This window comes from Erpetoichthys calabaricus, chromosome 6, assembly GCF_900747795.2.
Source record: "Erpetoichthys calabaricus chromosome 6, fErpCal1.3, whole genome shotgun sequence".
NCBI classification, from domain to species: Eukaryota; Metazoa; Chordata; class Cladistia; order Polypteriformes; family Polypteridae; genus Erpetoichthys; species Erpetoichthys calabaricus.
Genome location: NC_041399.2, coordinates 135,957,520 through 135,975,857, shown reverse-complemented (window position 1 = coordinate 135,975,857; position 18,338 = coordinate 135,957,520). Strand labels below are relative to the sequence as shown.

Sequence of the window (18,338 nt, the reverse complement as noted above, 5' to 3'; positions counted from 1 at the left end):
TCAAACCCGCTCAGGATCCTTTTAAACTCTTGTAGATGTAGGTGCCTTGATTACAACACTTGGAGCATCAGTGAGGAAACTGCTTAACCAATAGCACTTTCATGTGCAAACACAATTAGCCAATTTCCTCATCAACTACTCAGGGCCTGCACAGCTTTACCGCCCCACACATTTACACCCTGAGAACCGAGCTGCTGTGCTTTTATTTAAAAACCCATGCGTTGCCACGGACCCCTAATGCGCTTCATCACATCCTGTTCTCTGTGACCCTTGATTTAATAAAGCAGATATTGTTGAAAAACTTGAAGACTTTAAGGTAACACAGCACAATTAGGATATTTTAAAATTGTTTATATATAATTATATATAAGTATCTCTATGTAAACTGGACCTGTTTGCATTAAAAACAATTAATCTCATAGAATAATAAAAATATATTTTATTTATATAACACTGTTCCCATGCTCAAACCTGTTCACAGAAATTCAAAATGAACAACAGAGAAAAAGTAGGAAAAAGACAGCATACGCAACATTGGATCCACAATAATATCAGCATAAAACACTATAAAAGATAAATACAAGAAATAAAAAGCATTGAATTAAAATAAATGACAGTAAATCAGAATAAAATTAACAAATATATAAATACTAAAAGAAAACCCTGAACAAATAACATAACCTGTGATATAAGCACAAATTATCCTGAGCACTTAGACTGAGAGAAAAGATCAGAATGTCAGGGTATGTTAAATGCATTCCTGAACAAATGAGTTTTAAGTTTTGTTTTTTTTTTAATAAAAAATGAATTGAAGTCAGCTGATCCCATTAATTTAGGGATGTCCTTCAAAGCTTGGGTGTTATAGAGTTTTGGTCACCCATAGAGCACAGGTTAGCTTGGGCCACATGAAAATTGCCAAAATCAATTGACCTTGGTGAACAGACAGGAGCATATTGATGGTGCAGGTTAGTGATATAATTGAGTGCGGGGGAATTTAATGCTTTATAGGCTACTAACAGAATTTTATGTTTAGTCCTCTAAGACGCGAGGAATCAGTGAAGGTGAAGCAGGATGGGTGTTATATGCTGGTTCTTGCATGTCTGTATATGGACTTTTCTTCCCGAGCTTTAAACCAGCTGAGGCTGTGTTAAAAGACTTGCCGGGACACCTATCAGCAGTTAATGTGGGATGTAATAAAACCTTGGACAAGTTTCTCAGAATAAGAAAAAGAGATGAATGAGCAAAGAGGAGAGATATATTGCAGAGGAGGAAGTAACAATGTTCCTTAACGTGATTTATGTGGGTAGAATAAGAATTGGAGGAATCAAAAATTACACCAAGATTCTTTGCCGAAGAAGGTCTGATGATATCATCACCAACAGTGTCTGAAAAGGAGTTTATTTTCTTAAATCTTTAGTACCAATGAGAACAATTTTGATTTTGTTGCAGTTTAATTTAAATGAGTTATATTCCAACCAGGTTTTAATTTCACTAAGGTAAGTTGTAAGCTGATAAATATCTGATGAACTCCCATTTTTAACATTGAAATATATCTGAGAATCATCCATGTATAAATGATAACCCAGTCTACGATTTGGCAGTAGCCAAGACTAAGAAACTCTTATCTATCAGACAGATATAATATAAACCTCTGGAAGGTAGTGCAAGAGATTTGACAAATAAAGAAATCTTGAAATTTGCATTTATTATTGTCATAATAATAAGGATTATCACATGAAGACAGAATTTGACAAATTTTTAACAATCTGCGGTGGATGCGACTGGGGCAAATGCAAGCTGAAGTAGTTCATTAGCCAAAAAGAACAAACCGTTGAGTTAATGCATTTTTGTAAGCCATGGTCAGAGAAACCATTGGCATGCACAGTTTGACCAGTCTTATGTGACACTCTCTCAATGCGTCAGCCAGCTGCTTTCCTAGATCGTAGTGCTGAATTATACCATGGAACTGAATGCTTTAAAGGATACCTCCTTATGTTTTAAAGGGGCTATTTAATCTAGTGGCGACTGAAGAGCTAAATAACAGTGACTTTTCTAATATGGATGGGAAAAGGGAAAGACAGACAAAAGATTAGAAATGGATCTGGCAAGGACAGACAGACAGGTTTAAAGTTTCTCAAAAAATTTGACATTTACAGTTAGAAGCAGGAAGGAGTGACAGTGAAAAGCATTACTTTATGGCCCACAGTGATGTGGGCCCCGCAACATACAATTCAGGTGTATAGACCAGGTCAAATATGAAACCATCAGAGTGGGTAAAAAAAATCAACATACTGTACCATGTCAAAACAGTCCAGCAGGGGATAGGCATTCATTTGTCAGCTTACATGTAGGAATGTCTATGTGGATATTAAAACCATCTACAAGACTGACTACCTTGGAAGAGATCTTAATTATGTTAGTCTGTCAGATCAATTAAAAATAATGCCCCTTGTATTTTGGAGGAGAGAAAAAAAGTGACATTTAACCTTTGGTCACCCTTTACTTTCTTGAAAAATTGCAGGTTATGTATTTATTAAGCTACAGTATAAAACATAATTATGTATATAAAGATATCATGCACATAGATCACAATAATACATTAAATATAAACTATATCTCTGAACATGACCATTTTTCATTTTATTAATTGCAGGTACTCAGTTACTGCCTAAAAATAAAATACTGACTTTTAGTATGCATTTTACATTACTTAAAAATATAGTTAAAGAGAACGGCTTCTAAAATATATGATAATGCACTCCCTTTCAAAGGGCTGTTCATTTTTACAAAGTTAAATTTTTTAGAGCACACTTCAAACTGAAAAACTCAAAACCACCGTACACATGTACAAATATATTAGGACAAAATACAAATTAAAATAAAAAAATAAAGACAAAGCAATAAAAAATACCAGGGAAATCTAACTGTAATGTCAATGCATACGCTACACTAAATCAAATTAAAACTACGATGAGCAGTTTGTAATGTTTCCAACTATGCTGAAAGGCTCATTGCCTTGTAGTATTTTTTTTATGTTTTTATTAACAAGGAAATATGTTGCAATAATTTACTGAAAACAAAACAAAAAAATATCAATAATTGTGCAAAATTCTCATTACATACTAGACAACTTCTGCTTTTATATTAGTATTTCCAAATTAAAGGGATGAAAAAAACTTTGATTATTAAAGCTAACATTTGTACAATGTGATTTGAGAGCTTTTAAATTTTCACTCCTTGTCACACATGATTATAAGTAAGACTGAATACATTATCAAATAACAAAAAAACACGCAACTATAAAAGTGAAAAGTTTATGTAAGGATTTTTTGTAATGTTCTTCATTTCATTATTTACTCTTATCTGGGGAAACAGCAAGATAGAGGGACAATTAAGATGATAAACATGCCAAAGTACTATGGGAGATAAGAGAACATTAACAAAATAATTAAGGCCCAACATATCTGGGCAATCAGACCTATTATTTTCAAGTAGAAAAAAGCATGATCACATCATGTGCATTTTAATTTTTCCATGTAGGTTAATCCTTTTTGTTGTTAGAATCTGAACCAGCAATTTCAGAATCATCAGGAACATGGTCATGGACATCACAATAACATAGTGACTGATGCTAGAAAAAGAAAGAAAAAAAAAATCAGACAGCACCCATACAACGAATTTAACATAATAAACCCTTTTAATCAAATTCAACCTACAGACTTAATATAGAGAAAGAACAGTGGAAGAATTCAAAATGCACCCTTTGCTGGCTGGGATTGGCTTCAGCAGACCCCCCGTGACCCTGTAGTTAGGATATAGCGGGTTGGACAATGACTGACTGACTGAATTAAAGACATTTTGCTTTTGCAACCATTGTTACTATTACTGTCTGTGATATTACACAAATCAAAATTAACAAAATACATTGATGTTAAATGAAAGTCCTCACTAGTCCTCCTACAATAAATAAAAAAAATAGAAATTACTCCTTTTGAACATTCTCACCACAATTATTTTTGTTAGATCTGTTCTCTTCCTCACCCCTCTAAGCACTGTACTAGTCTCACTTCTTTATTCTTCTAAATTCATATGAAAACATCTGACAATCATTCTACTCTGATCTGCAAACAGTCAGATGGAGCAGCCTCTCTCTCTGATTTTGAATTATATTGCCATGTATAGGCTGATCTGGAATCTGGAGCAACCATTTCCAGCATCTCCTTTACTGGCTTCTCATAGAAACAAAATACATTCCCTTCCTATTGCCCAGCATCTTCCTCTTTTTCTCTTAAATAAATGAAAACTTCTTTCCCTTAATGTTGGCCTCATTATCTTTCCCTTAAGAATTGGTGATGAGCTGAAAAAAAAAATGTTGGCCCCGCTGCAAGATAGCAGCTCTATTCTCCTCCCCATGGAGGAAACTTTCTGATTTTGGTAATCCTTTCATCAGGAAGTGTTCATTCTATAACCTTGTTCTTCTTGATCTCTCTTGTTCTTCCTGGGTCAATAGCTCCTCTGAAGCTGGCTTTGTGCTGTACATTGAGTTAAGGGTTAAAGAATTATTGCATGATGCGGTTTTCCCTTTTCACCCTTTTTCTTACTCTTCTTTTCCAAGCTGTGTGTACTCTGTGGATTGCATGAACCAGTTTTCTTGTTGACCACATACCTGCTTTGTCTTCCCCATTTTTTCCTAGTAGTCTCGCGGTGGGAAGGGTAGGGAAACTTTTTTTTTTTTTTTTTAATTTTGTATACCTAAATTTATTTATTACTGTTTTCACATCTTATATACTTCTTTATCATTTTAGCACTAAAAAGTTCTTCACAAAAAAGACATGAACTCTTAAATGAATGCAAGATTTCCTAAATTCCTGAAGCAAGCTTCCACTTTCTTTTCATAAAGATCTTAATAAAGCATCATATGAACTACAACACATCCCTACAGATGTACATCCTCCAGTAGGACACTGAGAGAAAGCTACTTAAGAGAGATTTGGAGGACCCAAGATGAAAACCAGATATTAACCTAGGTGTAACATACCTTGTTCCAATATCTAGCCAGCTTCCATAATCCTTCACTAGAAAAAAGAAGTGCTGTAAAACACAAATGCATTGCAGAAGTGTCAGACAAATTTGTTGGAAACATAACAGTTATTATACCTTTAATGGGCATGGCAACACCACTTGCTTAATAAAAACACAAAGTTGTTTTTTTGAGTTTAGTTCAGTTCACTCACAGCTGTCAGCTGTATTCATTCATTGATAAGTGGTTAATGTAAATGAATGTCATTTACTCATTAACTTCTTTTTTGTTATTGCTGTGATAACATGAAGCTAAACATGGCAAAAAACAACATCTTACCCACAACAACTACCACCAGAAGATTCTTGGACATTCATAAAAATGTACACACTCTAGGTTATTCCAGGTGTGCCTTATTTAATCTAGTAGGCCATGCCCAGTACATCTCTCACAGAAGGTACCTCAAGGGTATCCTTACTAAATATCCCAATCACTTTACATGATACCTGTTAAATTGGAAGATTAGCAGCTCTTGTCAGGTGTCTTTCTGAATTGCCAATCAAGTCATTCTGTTCTGGGAGTGGGCATGAATGTCTGCATGGCAACCTAATTTGTGTATTATGTTCATCTGGGCATTACTCAAACTTTGTGGCCAAGAGTGATGAAGGAAACCTCTGAGGAGCTATGAATTTATAGTTACATATGAGGATTAATCTTCCACTTCACAGTGTTTATCACAACAACTGCAGTCCTTTTTCTGCTTTCACAAAAATATGATGAGCCTTGCACTTGCCATGATCCTCACTCTTGTACAAAGGAATACAAATCCTCCATTTTGGGACATATGTTTCTACACTCCCTTATTGACATAATAATTATTTTACTGGGTTGGGGGAAAGACAATGATCTAAGACTCGGCACTATTGATTCTCTCCCCATCCTCATCTTACTTAACTATAAAGCTTTTCCTACTTTCATGTGGTTCTCTATATTTCACCAGGCTCCTCCATTCTCATGTGTTGTACACTTCTTCACCTGACACTAGTGCTGGGCGGTATGACCAAAATTCTATATCACGGTATTGTTCAAAATTATACCGGTTTCACGGTATTGGATGATATTTTTTTCCCATGCATGAGTGGATGTTAACCACATTTTCCACTGCAATTACTGGCCAAGAATAACCTATTCCACTGTCATGAGAATTGTACATTGTACAAAAAAACATTTTATTGTCCACACAAGTATCAATACAGGTTTGCATGGCCCCATAAAGTGATAGTTTTCAAGGGGGTGGCACTAATGAAGAGAAGGAATCACATTGCATGACAGTTGCAGTCAAAATATAGAACCTTTTTATTGAACAAATTTTGCAAACAACTTAAACTAAAATTTTGACAACATATTTTCAACCATCCAAAGAGGCATTTAGAGTTAGTAAAATATCCAGAGGTGCTTGTCAAAACCAACTACACTTTCTGTTAATGTTAACAATCTCTGTCCACTGACACGTTAAAGTGACTTTTTAAACAACTTTACCATCATTAAACTGCGTAATATTTTAACTAATAAACAATAAAATAACAGTGCAACTTCCAGTAATAATACTATTACTTTAAGACTTCAAGCCCAGGTGCATTACACAGTACAGTATTCACCAAATAAAAATGAAATAAAATAAAGAAAGTGCAACTTGGTGATGACATCTTTACCAACTGAACCATCATTAAGGCAAACTGCATTAATATGGACCTTGCTTCAAGCTAAGCTATATACATAAATAATAAACTGCAACTTGCATTTATAATGCTGTTTGTGGTATAGCCCTATGGAATTGTATTACGGCCACAGTGAAGAAAAAAAAATACGGACACAGGGAAGAAAAAAAAAAATATGTCGAGACTAAAGTCGACATGTTGACTTTATTCTCGACATTTCCACTTTATTCTCATGGTTTATTTTGTCATTAAAGTAGAATGTCGTAAACTAAACTTCATCCTAAAATCAATGTTTAATTTACTAGATTTTCTCATACCCCTTCATAAGTTATGTAGCACATTAAACGCTTTGTGTTAAGTGTTCCCTGACCCAGTTGTTAATCGCTGTACACGCTTCTTATACTGACTTCCTCTACACTAAGAGGAGGCGCAGGCAGCGATCGCCGCACAGAATACATTCACTTCATGATATTCCTGCTCTCTGAAAATTTAGAATGCAAAGATAAATACTTGATATCATTTTCAGGATGAAATGCATTAAAGCAGGTATTAAACATGCACGGCAGGGTGGCGGTAGTGCTGCTTCCTTGCAGTAAGGGGTCCCCAGGTCTACGTTCAGTGTAGAGAACTTTATGGCAGGTGTGATGAGGCTCCAAAAACTGGATGTATGAATGGGTATCGCACAGGTTTAACTGAAATATTGTATAAATGTTGGGTTCGTGATCTGGTGTTCGGAGACACGAACACAGAATTCAATGGATGTTCTTCTGAGCGGGCTTTCTTTATTGCATGCGTGCTGTCTGTCTGATGTACCAAACCCCCAGTTTCTATCCTTCCTTTTTCTTTCTCCACATAACCAATCACCACACGATAAACGTCATTGTGAAATTAAAACTAGTTATAAACTTAGATCACGGAGTGTTGAGAATTAAAAAAAAAAAACTTCGTTATACATGTTTAATTATGCCGTCCATTCAGGGTTGCACCCATTCCAGCAAGAATTGTGTGCAAGGCAGGAACAAATCCTGAACGAGGAGCCAGCACATCGCAGGGTGAATACGAGCAATACATACACTAGCAGGGTTAATATAGCATAACAAAACCCCACATCCTACATGACTTTGAAAGGAAACTGAAGCACGCCAAGTAAACCCACCAGAGAAACATGCAAATTCAAAGCAAGGAACACCCGGGACCCCATTGCTGCGAGGCAGCAGTGCAACCTCCACACCACCGTGCCCCCACATGATTAATACATGCTTTAATGCATTTCATCATGAAAATTATATCAAGTATTTACAGTTGTGCTTGAAAGTTTGTGAACCCTTTAGAATTTTCTATATTTCTGCATAAATATGACTGTGACGATGTGGGCTCGACTCCATGCTCCCATCTTCTTCTGTTCGGGAACCCTTGAACCCTACACCGTCGATAATGTTACCGAGATGCGCTAGACAGTGAGGCAACATAGCAAAGGGGATGGTACAAATGAGCAAAGGTGCTTTTATTAAACAAACAAAACAAAGTCCACAAAGTGCAGTGCATTTTCAAAATCTTCATTAAATAAATAATCCAATAAAACGTGGAGGTAAAACAATAGAAAAACAATCCTTTAAAAATCGAAGTTAAAACGTTGCTGGAAACAGTCCTTTAAAACAATGAAAAGCCCAATGCTTCTTTTACATTAGCGTCTCACCTGCTTCTCCCGTTAGGGCCCTGCAGCAGGCGAGACGCTCTCTCTGCAGCTAACCTTCATACATTCACACAGGTCTGGAGGCCTCCCGATCCTAGCTTCGGTCGCGCACTCATCCCAGACCGGGACTTAGCTTCTCTCCCACGGCCAGGACTCCCACGCTGGAGATTACACGCCTAAGTCTCCCGACTCCTGCTGTCTTCCACGGTGAGTCACCTTCCTCACTACTCACTCTCACTCTTCTCCAAATGCTCAGCGGGAGTGACTACAATCAACTGCCCTAGGTGTTAGCTACACACCTCGCTAGGGCCCACAGTCCAGCTGCACTCGAGCCTGCTCTCGCTCTTTGCCTTCGTGCTCTCTCGCTCTCTCACCGGCTTTCTCCTGCTCCGTGCACTCCAGCAACCTCCGTCTTTCTTTCCTTTCCTCATTTTCTTTTTTCCTTTCTCTTGTTTCCCTTAACCGTCTCGGGCTTTTCTATATAATGGACGTGGCAGCTGTGGCAATCAACAGCTCCCAGGAACAATTACGCTGCGGACCACCTGTGCACTTAGGTGAGAAACGACCGCAGCACGAATCCACCTGGGAACTGCTTCAGCCACACTACCACGCCCCCTCGCTACGCTGCGAGCGCGGTGATTATTCATTTAAAAACTGGCCTTTGCTGAGAGAGCTGTGGACCCACAACATCACAATGACCTAAAACATCATCAGATTTTCACTCAAGTCCTAAAAGTAGAGAAAGAGAAACCAGTTAAACAAATGAGACAAAAATTTTATACTTGGTCATTTATTTATTAAGGAAAATGATCGAATATTACATATTTGTGAGTGGCAAAAGTATGTGAACCTCTAGGATTAGCAGTTAGTTTAAAGGTGAATCAATGGGATGACAATCAGGTGTGAGTGGGCACCCTGTGTTATTTAAAGAACAGGGATCTATCAAAGTCTGCTCTTCACAACACATGTTTGTGGAAGTGTATCATGGCACGAACAAAGGAGATTTCTGAGGACCTCAGAAAAAGAGTTGTTGATGCTCATCAGGCTGGAAAAGGTTACAAAACCATCTCTAAAGAGTTTGGACTCCACCAATCCACAGTTAGACGGATTGTGTAAAAATGGAGGAAATTCAAGACCATTGTTACCCTCCCCAGGAGTGGTCGACCAACAAAGATCACTCCAAGAGCAAGGCGTGTAATAGTCGGCAAGGTCACAAAGGACCCCAGGGTAACTTCTAAGCAACTGAAGGCCTCTCTCACATTGGCTAATGTTCATGTTCATGAGTCCACCATCAGGAGAACACTGAACAACAATGGTGTGCATGGCAGGGTTGCAAGGAGAAAGCCACTGCTCTCCAAAAAAAACATTGCTGCTTGTCTGCAGTTTGTTAAAGATCACATGGACAAACCAGAAGAATGTTTTGTGGATGGATGAGACCAAAATAGAACTTTTTGGTTTAAATGAAAAGCGTTATGTTTGGAGAAAGGAAAACACTGCACTCCAACATAAGAACCTTATCCCATCTGTGAAACATGGTGGTGGTAGTATCATGGTTTGGGCCTGTTTTGCTGCATCTGGGCCAGGATGGCTTGCCTTCACTGATGGAACAATGAATTCTGAATTATATCAGAGAATTCTAAAGGAAAATGTCAGGACATCTGTCCATGAACTGAATCTCAAGAGAAGGTGGGTCATGCAGCAAGACAACAACCCTAAACACACAAGTCGTTCTACCAAAGAATGATTAAAGAATAAAGTTAATGTTTTGGAATGACCAAGTCAAAGTCCTGACCTTAATCCAATTGAAATGTTGTGGAAGGACCTGAAGCGAGCAGTTAATGAAAGGAAACCCACCAACATCCCAGAGTTGAAGCTTTTCTGTACGGAGGAATGGGCTAAAATTCCTCCAAGCCAGTGTGCAGGACTGATCAACAGTTACCGGAAACGTTTAGTTGCAGTTATTGCTGCAAAGGGGGGTTACACCAGATACTGAAAGCAAAGGTTCACATACTTTTGCCACTCACAAATATGTAATATTTGATCATTTAAGTATAATATTTTTGTCTCATTTTTTAACTGGTTTCTCTTTATCTACTTTTAGGACTTGAGTGAAAATCTGATGATGTTTTAGGTCATATTTATGCAGAAATATAGAAAATTCTAAAGGGTTCACAAACTTTCAAGCACAACTGTATCTTAGCATTCTAAATGTTCAGGGAGCAGCGATATCATGAAATTAATGTATTCTGTGTGCTGCCAGAGCCTCCTCTTAGTGCAAGAGGAAGTCAGTTTAAGAAGCAGTAGCGATTAACATGGCTCTGGGAACACTTAACACAAAGCATTTAATGTGCTACATAACTTATGAAGGGGTTTGAGAAAATCTAGTAAATTAAATATTCATTTTAAGATGAAGTTTAGTTTACGATGTTCTACTTTAATAACAAATTACGAGAATAAAGTCAACATGTCAACTTTAATCTTGACAAACGGCGAGAATAAAAGTAGAAATGTCGAGGATAAAGTCAACATGTCGTCACACTATTACACAGTACCCAAACACATTATACAGTATTGAAAAAAATAAAACAAGTACAACTTGGCTTGCAGTATTATCCAGTAGTATAGAAACAGTATTCACACATTTGAACATAATGGTCCACATCCGACCTTTTAAATCCAAAATATCTCCAGACAACAGACACGGCTCCTTTTTCCAGCAAAAGTTCTTGTGTGTCATCATGTTCAACTTTATCGTCTGCTACAGCTTCAGTTTTGGAATGTTCTCTATCCATTTTGACTGCGCAATACCTCCACTACCGCATGTACTCTGTTGCATGTGTTTAGCGGTGTAGCAGTGAAAAAGGTCCCCCTTAAAACAGTTTCCTGCTGCGCCACGTTCAGAACGTTGTTTAGGCAATTTAAACCAGTGTTGCAGTATAAGAAAATCTTTTTAACTTCACAGGTTTTGATCCTTACAATAATGCTGGTCTGACCACTGTTTTATATGCTTTTTTTCCAATTTTTCCAACCTTATTGCATTCAGTGGTTTATTTCTAGGTCTAGCTCTCCACGATCAGTTACTGTTGATCCAAGATATTTAAACATTTCCACCCTTTTTAAGCCTTTCTCCTTGGAAGTTAAAATTCAAAATGTCAAAGCAATGTCTCCCTGGAAGTGTGCTTTCCAAAACCCTGGTGAACACCTTCAACAATGACATAACCTACAATGAGACAGTATTGCAATTCTATTGTAAGTTGATGCAACTTTCTGCCACCTCCCATTTAAAGTATACACTGATCAACATCTCCTATCAGCACCATCATTTTTTTCAGGCAATATGGACGAGACTGTACCTTATTCCAAAATGAAGCAGGTAATTTTCATCACTTGACTGGCAAAAGTTTCTGTGTTCCAATAAGGATTAAGAAATCTTACCCTGACAACCTTATGATACTGAGAGGGTTGTCCTTAGCAAACTGACCCAAAGTGTTGGTTTAGATGAGCAAAGATTAATGATATGATTTGCATAATGTTTCTCACTACAATTAGGCAAACCTGGCCTAGAACAAAAAGTATGTGGGGCCAGGGGTGGTGTTCACTAAGGTAGTCATCATCTAGTGGCCAATTGTAACTTACTCGATCTAACTGTCAGACCACCATGTGGGCTCACCACATGAAAAGTGAAAGGATAGATCAAATTAAATGCCTTTTTGGAGACAGGCAACAGGATGCCTGTGTTAAAAGATAAGTTTGGTATATTTCAAGTTAAAAGTAATTTTTCCACAATCATGTTATATTAATTTGCCGCATGAAATTGTGTTATAAAGTGAAGCAATATACCATACATTTGGTATATTTTAAGTCAGTTATTTTTTCCAGAATCATGGTATATTAATTTGCCACATAATACTGTGTTCTAAAGTGAAGCATTTTAAAAATACATTTTAAAAATACCTAGTCAGTTATTGTACCTTACAATAGGGCTGGGTCAAAACATGAAAAAAGGATTCATCTTACAAAATATGAACACTTTCAAGCAGCAAAGTTTTTGATTAGAAAAAAAAAGTCATCTGCATTTATGATGACATTCTTGTGATAAAGAAAGGAAACCAGAAACAATTATTTTATTACTGATTCTTAGAGCTATTTTCCTTGAGGTAAGAATACATCTCCTGTTCGCTCGTCTGCTCACAGCCACCATTGTGAGTGAAGTTTAGACATAAATAAGGAGGCTGATCAGAACAAAATCAAATATGTGTCTAAAGCTGCTTAAAGCAATTTTGTCTTTCGAGAAAATGGTTAAAAAATGAGTGTATCCTTGATGTGAGCATAAATGTATAAAACAAAGTGTTTATTGTTTTCATTGACTGCCTTATGGTAACCATGATACATTAAAGTTATGCCTTGTACAGCTTAGGTTGGATATGAACACTTGAGTGGAAGACCTATTAAAAGCAGACCTACGAGTCTGTAGTGCTCATTTCTTGGTGAATGAGTACTTGTAGCTGAAGACAAAATGAATATGTTCCTTATTGCCCAGTAAATATTTCATATTATTATATTTTCAAACATATTTCAGGTGAGACATTTCAGTGCAGCTACAACTGAAGTGGGCTAAAAAATATAGAGAAGTAAAAAAATAACAATGGCAATGTTTTTCACTAGCAAACCCAATACTATATAGATGACTAGTTCTTATCTAGGGTGACAAGGTACAATAATCACTACTGATGCTGCTTCATGGATCTAGAGTCATGAGATTACATTGTATGTCTGATTGTTCACCGTGTAAACTATAACAATACACTATGGTTACTCTGACCTGTCATGCATCAACGCTAAATTAAGCATTTAACACACTGCAAAAAATAAGATCAATAAGCAAACTTACTCTAATGGAAGATGTCCATTTGGTTCTTCAGGATTTGATTATTTCTTCCAGTTTAATTTTGGAATGTGGAAAAATATCTCCAGAACTCTGTGATGATAACGGCTGAAAATATTGTCCTTATCTGTTGCACATACTGCAGCCTTGCTTAAGAAAGCAGGCTCATTTCTCTCTTAAGTTGAGTGATTGATGAACCACGCCCCAGCCCTTGCTCTTCCCGAGTAACTTCATATTTTATACATTTTCACCACCAATCAACATTTGCTCATTGCATCCTGTATCAGTCGCTTATTTTGCTCTTTTGGTCTCTCCAATTCTGCCCTTCTCTCTGTTCTTTCCTTTTCAAACTTCTGGATCTCCTCATCAGTATTTAGTCATACAATTATGGTTCAGCATTAATGCTAAAAGCATTCTCATCTTCATAGTCTGACATTCTGCCAATTTAGAACAATAGCTTATTTGTCTAAATCTTAAAGATAGACTACCTGTTGTAGATTCTCAAAATGAAAGTGGTGTGTGCAGCATTTACAGCATAAGTAAACCATGCTCCACTGGAGTGAAAGGTAATTGTGGAGAAAGAGTATACAGTCAATATTTGTGGACTCTCAAGATGCAAATTAATATCTATGAACATTCTTGACTTAAAAAAATGGATGAATTTGATAAGTTCAAGCCATTTTTCGTGCTTGGCCTTGGGTTACCATAAGCCCTATTGTAAGGTGCCAGAACAGACAAGGTATTTTTAAAATTTACATTAAAAAACATGCTTCATTTTAGAATACAATTATATGTTGCAAATTAATATATACCATGATTCTGAAGAAAAAACTTCAATTTGAAAAATACTGAACTATTCCATTAAAATTTCCATGTTCTTTAATCGTTAGTGCCTCCCATGCTATATATGGTCATGCCATTTTATAGAAAACTAAAGAACTATAGAAAAACAATACAGAGAAACAGAGATGTAAAGTTTATCCAATACATTTTTTTTTACAAGTAATGTGTCTTGAGTTATATTCAGATTAATTACAGACCATTCTTCTGGCTCCCACTGGGTGAGACAGACAAAGTGCTTAAAGAAGAAGGATCACCGAAAGTGATGTATGAAATGAAACATGAAATGGAGACCACGATACTGCACTACATATGTCTGGGAATAGGATGTGCAAGAGGCATATTCACAAAGTAGTTGTTCTCCTTTAATTAGTGTAACCTTGCATGGTTATTATTAGGGTTCTTTCCATGAACTCCACAGCATAGTAGGATGGACTTGAAAGCTTCAAGACAAGTCTGCTTCTAGAAGCAGACACTATAACCAAGTGATACAGGGAAAACTACCTTGTCAACGTAAAAGTAGAATGTGATTGGAGAAAAGGCATAGTTCTTTCAAACAATATTTAATCTTGCTCTTTCCCAGAGTGAGAATACAATCTGGAACACTGCCTTTTAATTGAAACAAATGCCTAATATCTACGTCTTCTACTTTGCAGGCAAGAATTTTCAAGAATTTCCATTAATTTCAAATGGTAGTATTTGATCAGAAACATTTTCTATGGGTATATTCCACTTGTTCTTTAATGTACAGAACAGTGTAAATATGCCTTTACATTTTTTGACTTTCAGCAGGTACTTCCAGTCCATCTGTAGCAATATATATGAATGACTTTAAATTAACATAATTATTATGTTTTATTATTTTTTATTTTAGTGGTTCACAGATTATATTACTAGTGAGAAGTTATTTTAAAATAATTTAAAAAAATAGCAAGTTAAAGACAACACTAGTTATTATCAAATTCGACTCATTATTATTGTAAAGTAAACCTCTGACTAGTATATGTATTTTCAAAACTGTTTAAGGTGCAAAACTCACAATATGCTCTGATTTTTATTTTTAGTTTGTTTCTGCCAAAAGGACTGTTGAATGTTCTGGTGCTTTTTTTTCTATAAAGCCTATTAAACCTTTAATAAGTTTTCAGCTGTACAATTTAGTTTTGGGTCGGCCTCCAACACACATTTCAGTTACAATATAACAGTAATATTTTGCTATTAAAAAGATAAGAAGAACTTTTAGATTCAGAGTCAAACCATGTGGCAAAACATTTCTATTCAACTTATTGATACATATAGTACTTTAATTAAAGTGTAAACATTTGGGATATGCTCTTCGAGAGCAGTGTAGACTCTAAAAGGGAACTGCTCCTTTTATTGACCCAGAGTGCAGAAAGCAAGGAGGTGCATGATTATGATAGGAGTGAGGGGTTGATTGTTTCAGTACTATTTTATCACCAGTACTATCCAATACTATTAGACATTAGGTTTAGTTTCTTGAAAATAAAATTAAAACCTTATTTTGTATTTTTCTCATTCTTCTGTAAATAATAACAAGGGAAACCTTAACAGTAGTGTTTCAAATCTTAAATTCAATAGTACAATTAATTTGAATGGTTTTCTGACCAACCCACTTGGCATTACTGTCACTATGATCTTTCTGCCTTCTTGCTTGTAAATCTGTGTTGACAGTTTATGTGTGCTTGCTATACAGCATACATACTAAGATATTCATGGCTGAACAAGCACATAAAATCAGAAGGAAAAAAAGTTTTTACACAAATACTCTTTTCTATCTATGAAAATGTTGATGCGTGCCGCTTTTTGAGTAGTGTAAGAACAAGTTCATGCCTTGACATATTTGATTGAAATATGGTAACTATCACAAAAAAAGAAAGAAAATTAGCTGTTTTTTATTAATATTATGCTTTCATGCTCTGTGCTACCCTGAGAGTGTGCTTTATGAAAATGAAGCACAGCAGAAGTGATTGACCAGCCACGCGAATAGCACCACTAACCAACAGGGGGGAACTAATGACTGAAGACAGCTGCATTGTCTTGGACAGGAAAAAAGAGACATGAGATCATGTTGTAAAACAGAAAAGACAAATTTGGTGAAACTCAAGGAAGATGCAAATCTCAGTGGTAAGCAAGCTCTGTTTTTTGCTGGTGACTACCGGCACTCATAAAAGTGTACCACATCTGGTCATCCGTTCCACTTTGTTGACATCCAGCCCCCTGGCCATGGCAGTGAAAACTTAGGGCGAAGCTGGGTATCATTTAGTTTATTATAAAATATAAAAACGAACTATCACATTGACACAAGTATTCAGACCTTTTGCTATAATTCCTGGCTCAAGTGCATCCCATTATATTGAATATCATTGAAATGTTTCTACATCTTGTTTGGAGTCCACCTGTGGTCAATTCAATTGCACACACCTGTCTATATAAGATCCCACTGATGACAATATGTATCAGAGCAAAAACTAAACCATAAGGATGAAGGAATTGTCTGCAGAGCTTATAGAAAGCTACAAAAAATTCTACCACAGTGAAAACTTCCAAGAGCACAACTGTTTTCATAATACATCAATGGAGGAAATTTGGAATAACCACAACTCTTCTTAAGTCTTTCTGGGCGGATGTCGACTTTTATCGAAATTCAGGGGTAGAGGACGGTAATCAGCTGTAAGCTTGCCCCAAACTCACCATTATGTTTTAGTTTGACTCTCTTTGCTAGAAGGAGAGTTAGCTTTGTTGATTTGACTTCGATTCCTTGAGCGTGTCTGAGTAGCACAGAGCAAATGGCCTCAAAAATGGCATCGACATCTAGTGAGACAACAAAGAAAATATGCAAAGCAAAATACTCAGTGGAAGACGTTTTATGTGTTATTATCACTGAATCAGACTCTGATTTGGAGATGGAGAACGAAAACGAAAGTGAGGTACCAGCTATCAGCTGATCGTGGTGCTGGACACATCTTTTGTATAGCTTGATGCACCTACAACAATGCTCGCCTCGGGTGGACCGCTACTTACAATGACAAGAGGTACAATCAGATTGCATCGCACTGCAACTGCCACCACCCTGCCCACCTTCCGCACGAAGACAGCCAGGCAGCCGGCCAGCCCCACATTTCTGCTGGCCGTCAAGCCACCCCTGCACAACCGCTGATGCCTGAGGCGCCATACAGGTGCCAACAGCAGCCACAGCACACAGCATTTATGTATGATTTATATATGAAACCGTTGCTTTGTGTACTTTTCAGAAAACTAAGTTATAAAATATATATATATTCAGCCCTCAAAGAGTTAAATATGCCTGCCAAGTTAAACCGAACAATTGGGGGGAGAAGAGCCTAGGTAAGATAGATTACTTTAAACCACGATGAGTCATTCCGGGTGAGCTCCAGAGAACCTGTGTGGACATGCAAGAAACTTTAAAAGGGACAAACACCACTGCAACACTCCAATAATCTGGGATTTATGGCAGAGTGGCTCAGGTGATGTATAAAAGCTCAGTTTACTAAGTTTATAAAAAGGCACTTAGAGGACTCTTACACTATGAAAAACAAATTCTCTTGTACTGATGAATCCAAGATTACACTGTTTCACCTGAATTCTAAGTGTCATGCCTTGAGGAAACCAGGAGCCACCTGCGCCAATTTCATTCTAGCAGTGAGCATAGTGGCGAGTGTTGTGATGTGATAATTTTGCACACAAAGTCTGACTAAATATTTTGTATGTCTTTATTTGTAACTTAGACAAAGCAATGTAATAATTAGTGTTACATTATTGACGAACTATACAGCAATGGTTTAATGGTAAAGAACCCCTAGACCTCTGCTTTTAGGGAATGAGTCTCTTTGTAATTTTATGTCAAGGGTTGGGGGAGTGCCTCCAACAAGTTTGACAATATTTCTCTGCTGAAGTCTCTCAGTCAACCCCCTCAGGAAAGTCAGGCTCTGCTATCTGACAGGCTTTACTACCCTTAACACATGGTTTTGGAGGGTAGGTGTGAAGATATACTGTCCCCCCCCACTGGTCTGAAGTATGGCTGTTTGGAACTGGCTTGCATCTGAAAACTTTAAGTACCATGATGCCCTACTTGGCTATAGGGGTTGGACAGATAATCTATAAATTTGCATTGCTTTACCCTACCCCCTTCTCCCTTAACAAACT

General features: G+C 37.0%; 1 protein-coding gene across 1 annotated transcript in view; it reads right to left on the bottom strand.

The window, feature by feature from the left end:
- Positions 1 to 421: 421 nt before the first annotated feature.
- Positions 422 to 18,338, bottom strand: part of pign (phosphatidylinositol glycan anchor biosynthesis, class N) — a 201,491-nt gene continuing 183,574 nt past the window's right edge. The window contains exons 28-30 of the mRNA XM_051928776.1: positions 6,063 to 6,067; positions 5,039 to 5,091; positions 422 to 3,631 (exon numbers count right to left, since the gene is read on the bottom strand). Coding sequence (XP_051784736.1) covers positions 3,508 to 3,631; positions 5,039 to 5,091; positions 6,063 to 6,067 — 182 coding nt within the window. The 3' untranslated portion in view covers positions 422 to 3,507. The remainder of the gene's footprint in view (positions 3,632 to 5,038; positions 5,092 to 6,062; positions 6,068 to 18,338) is intronic.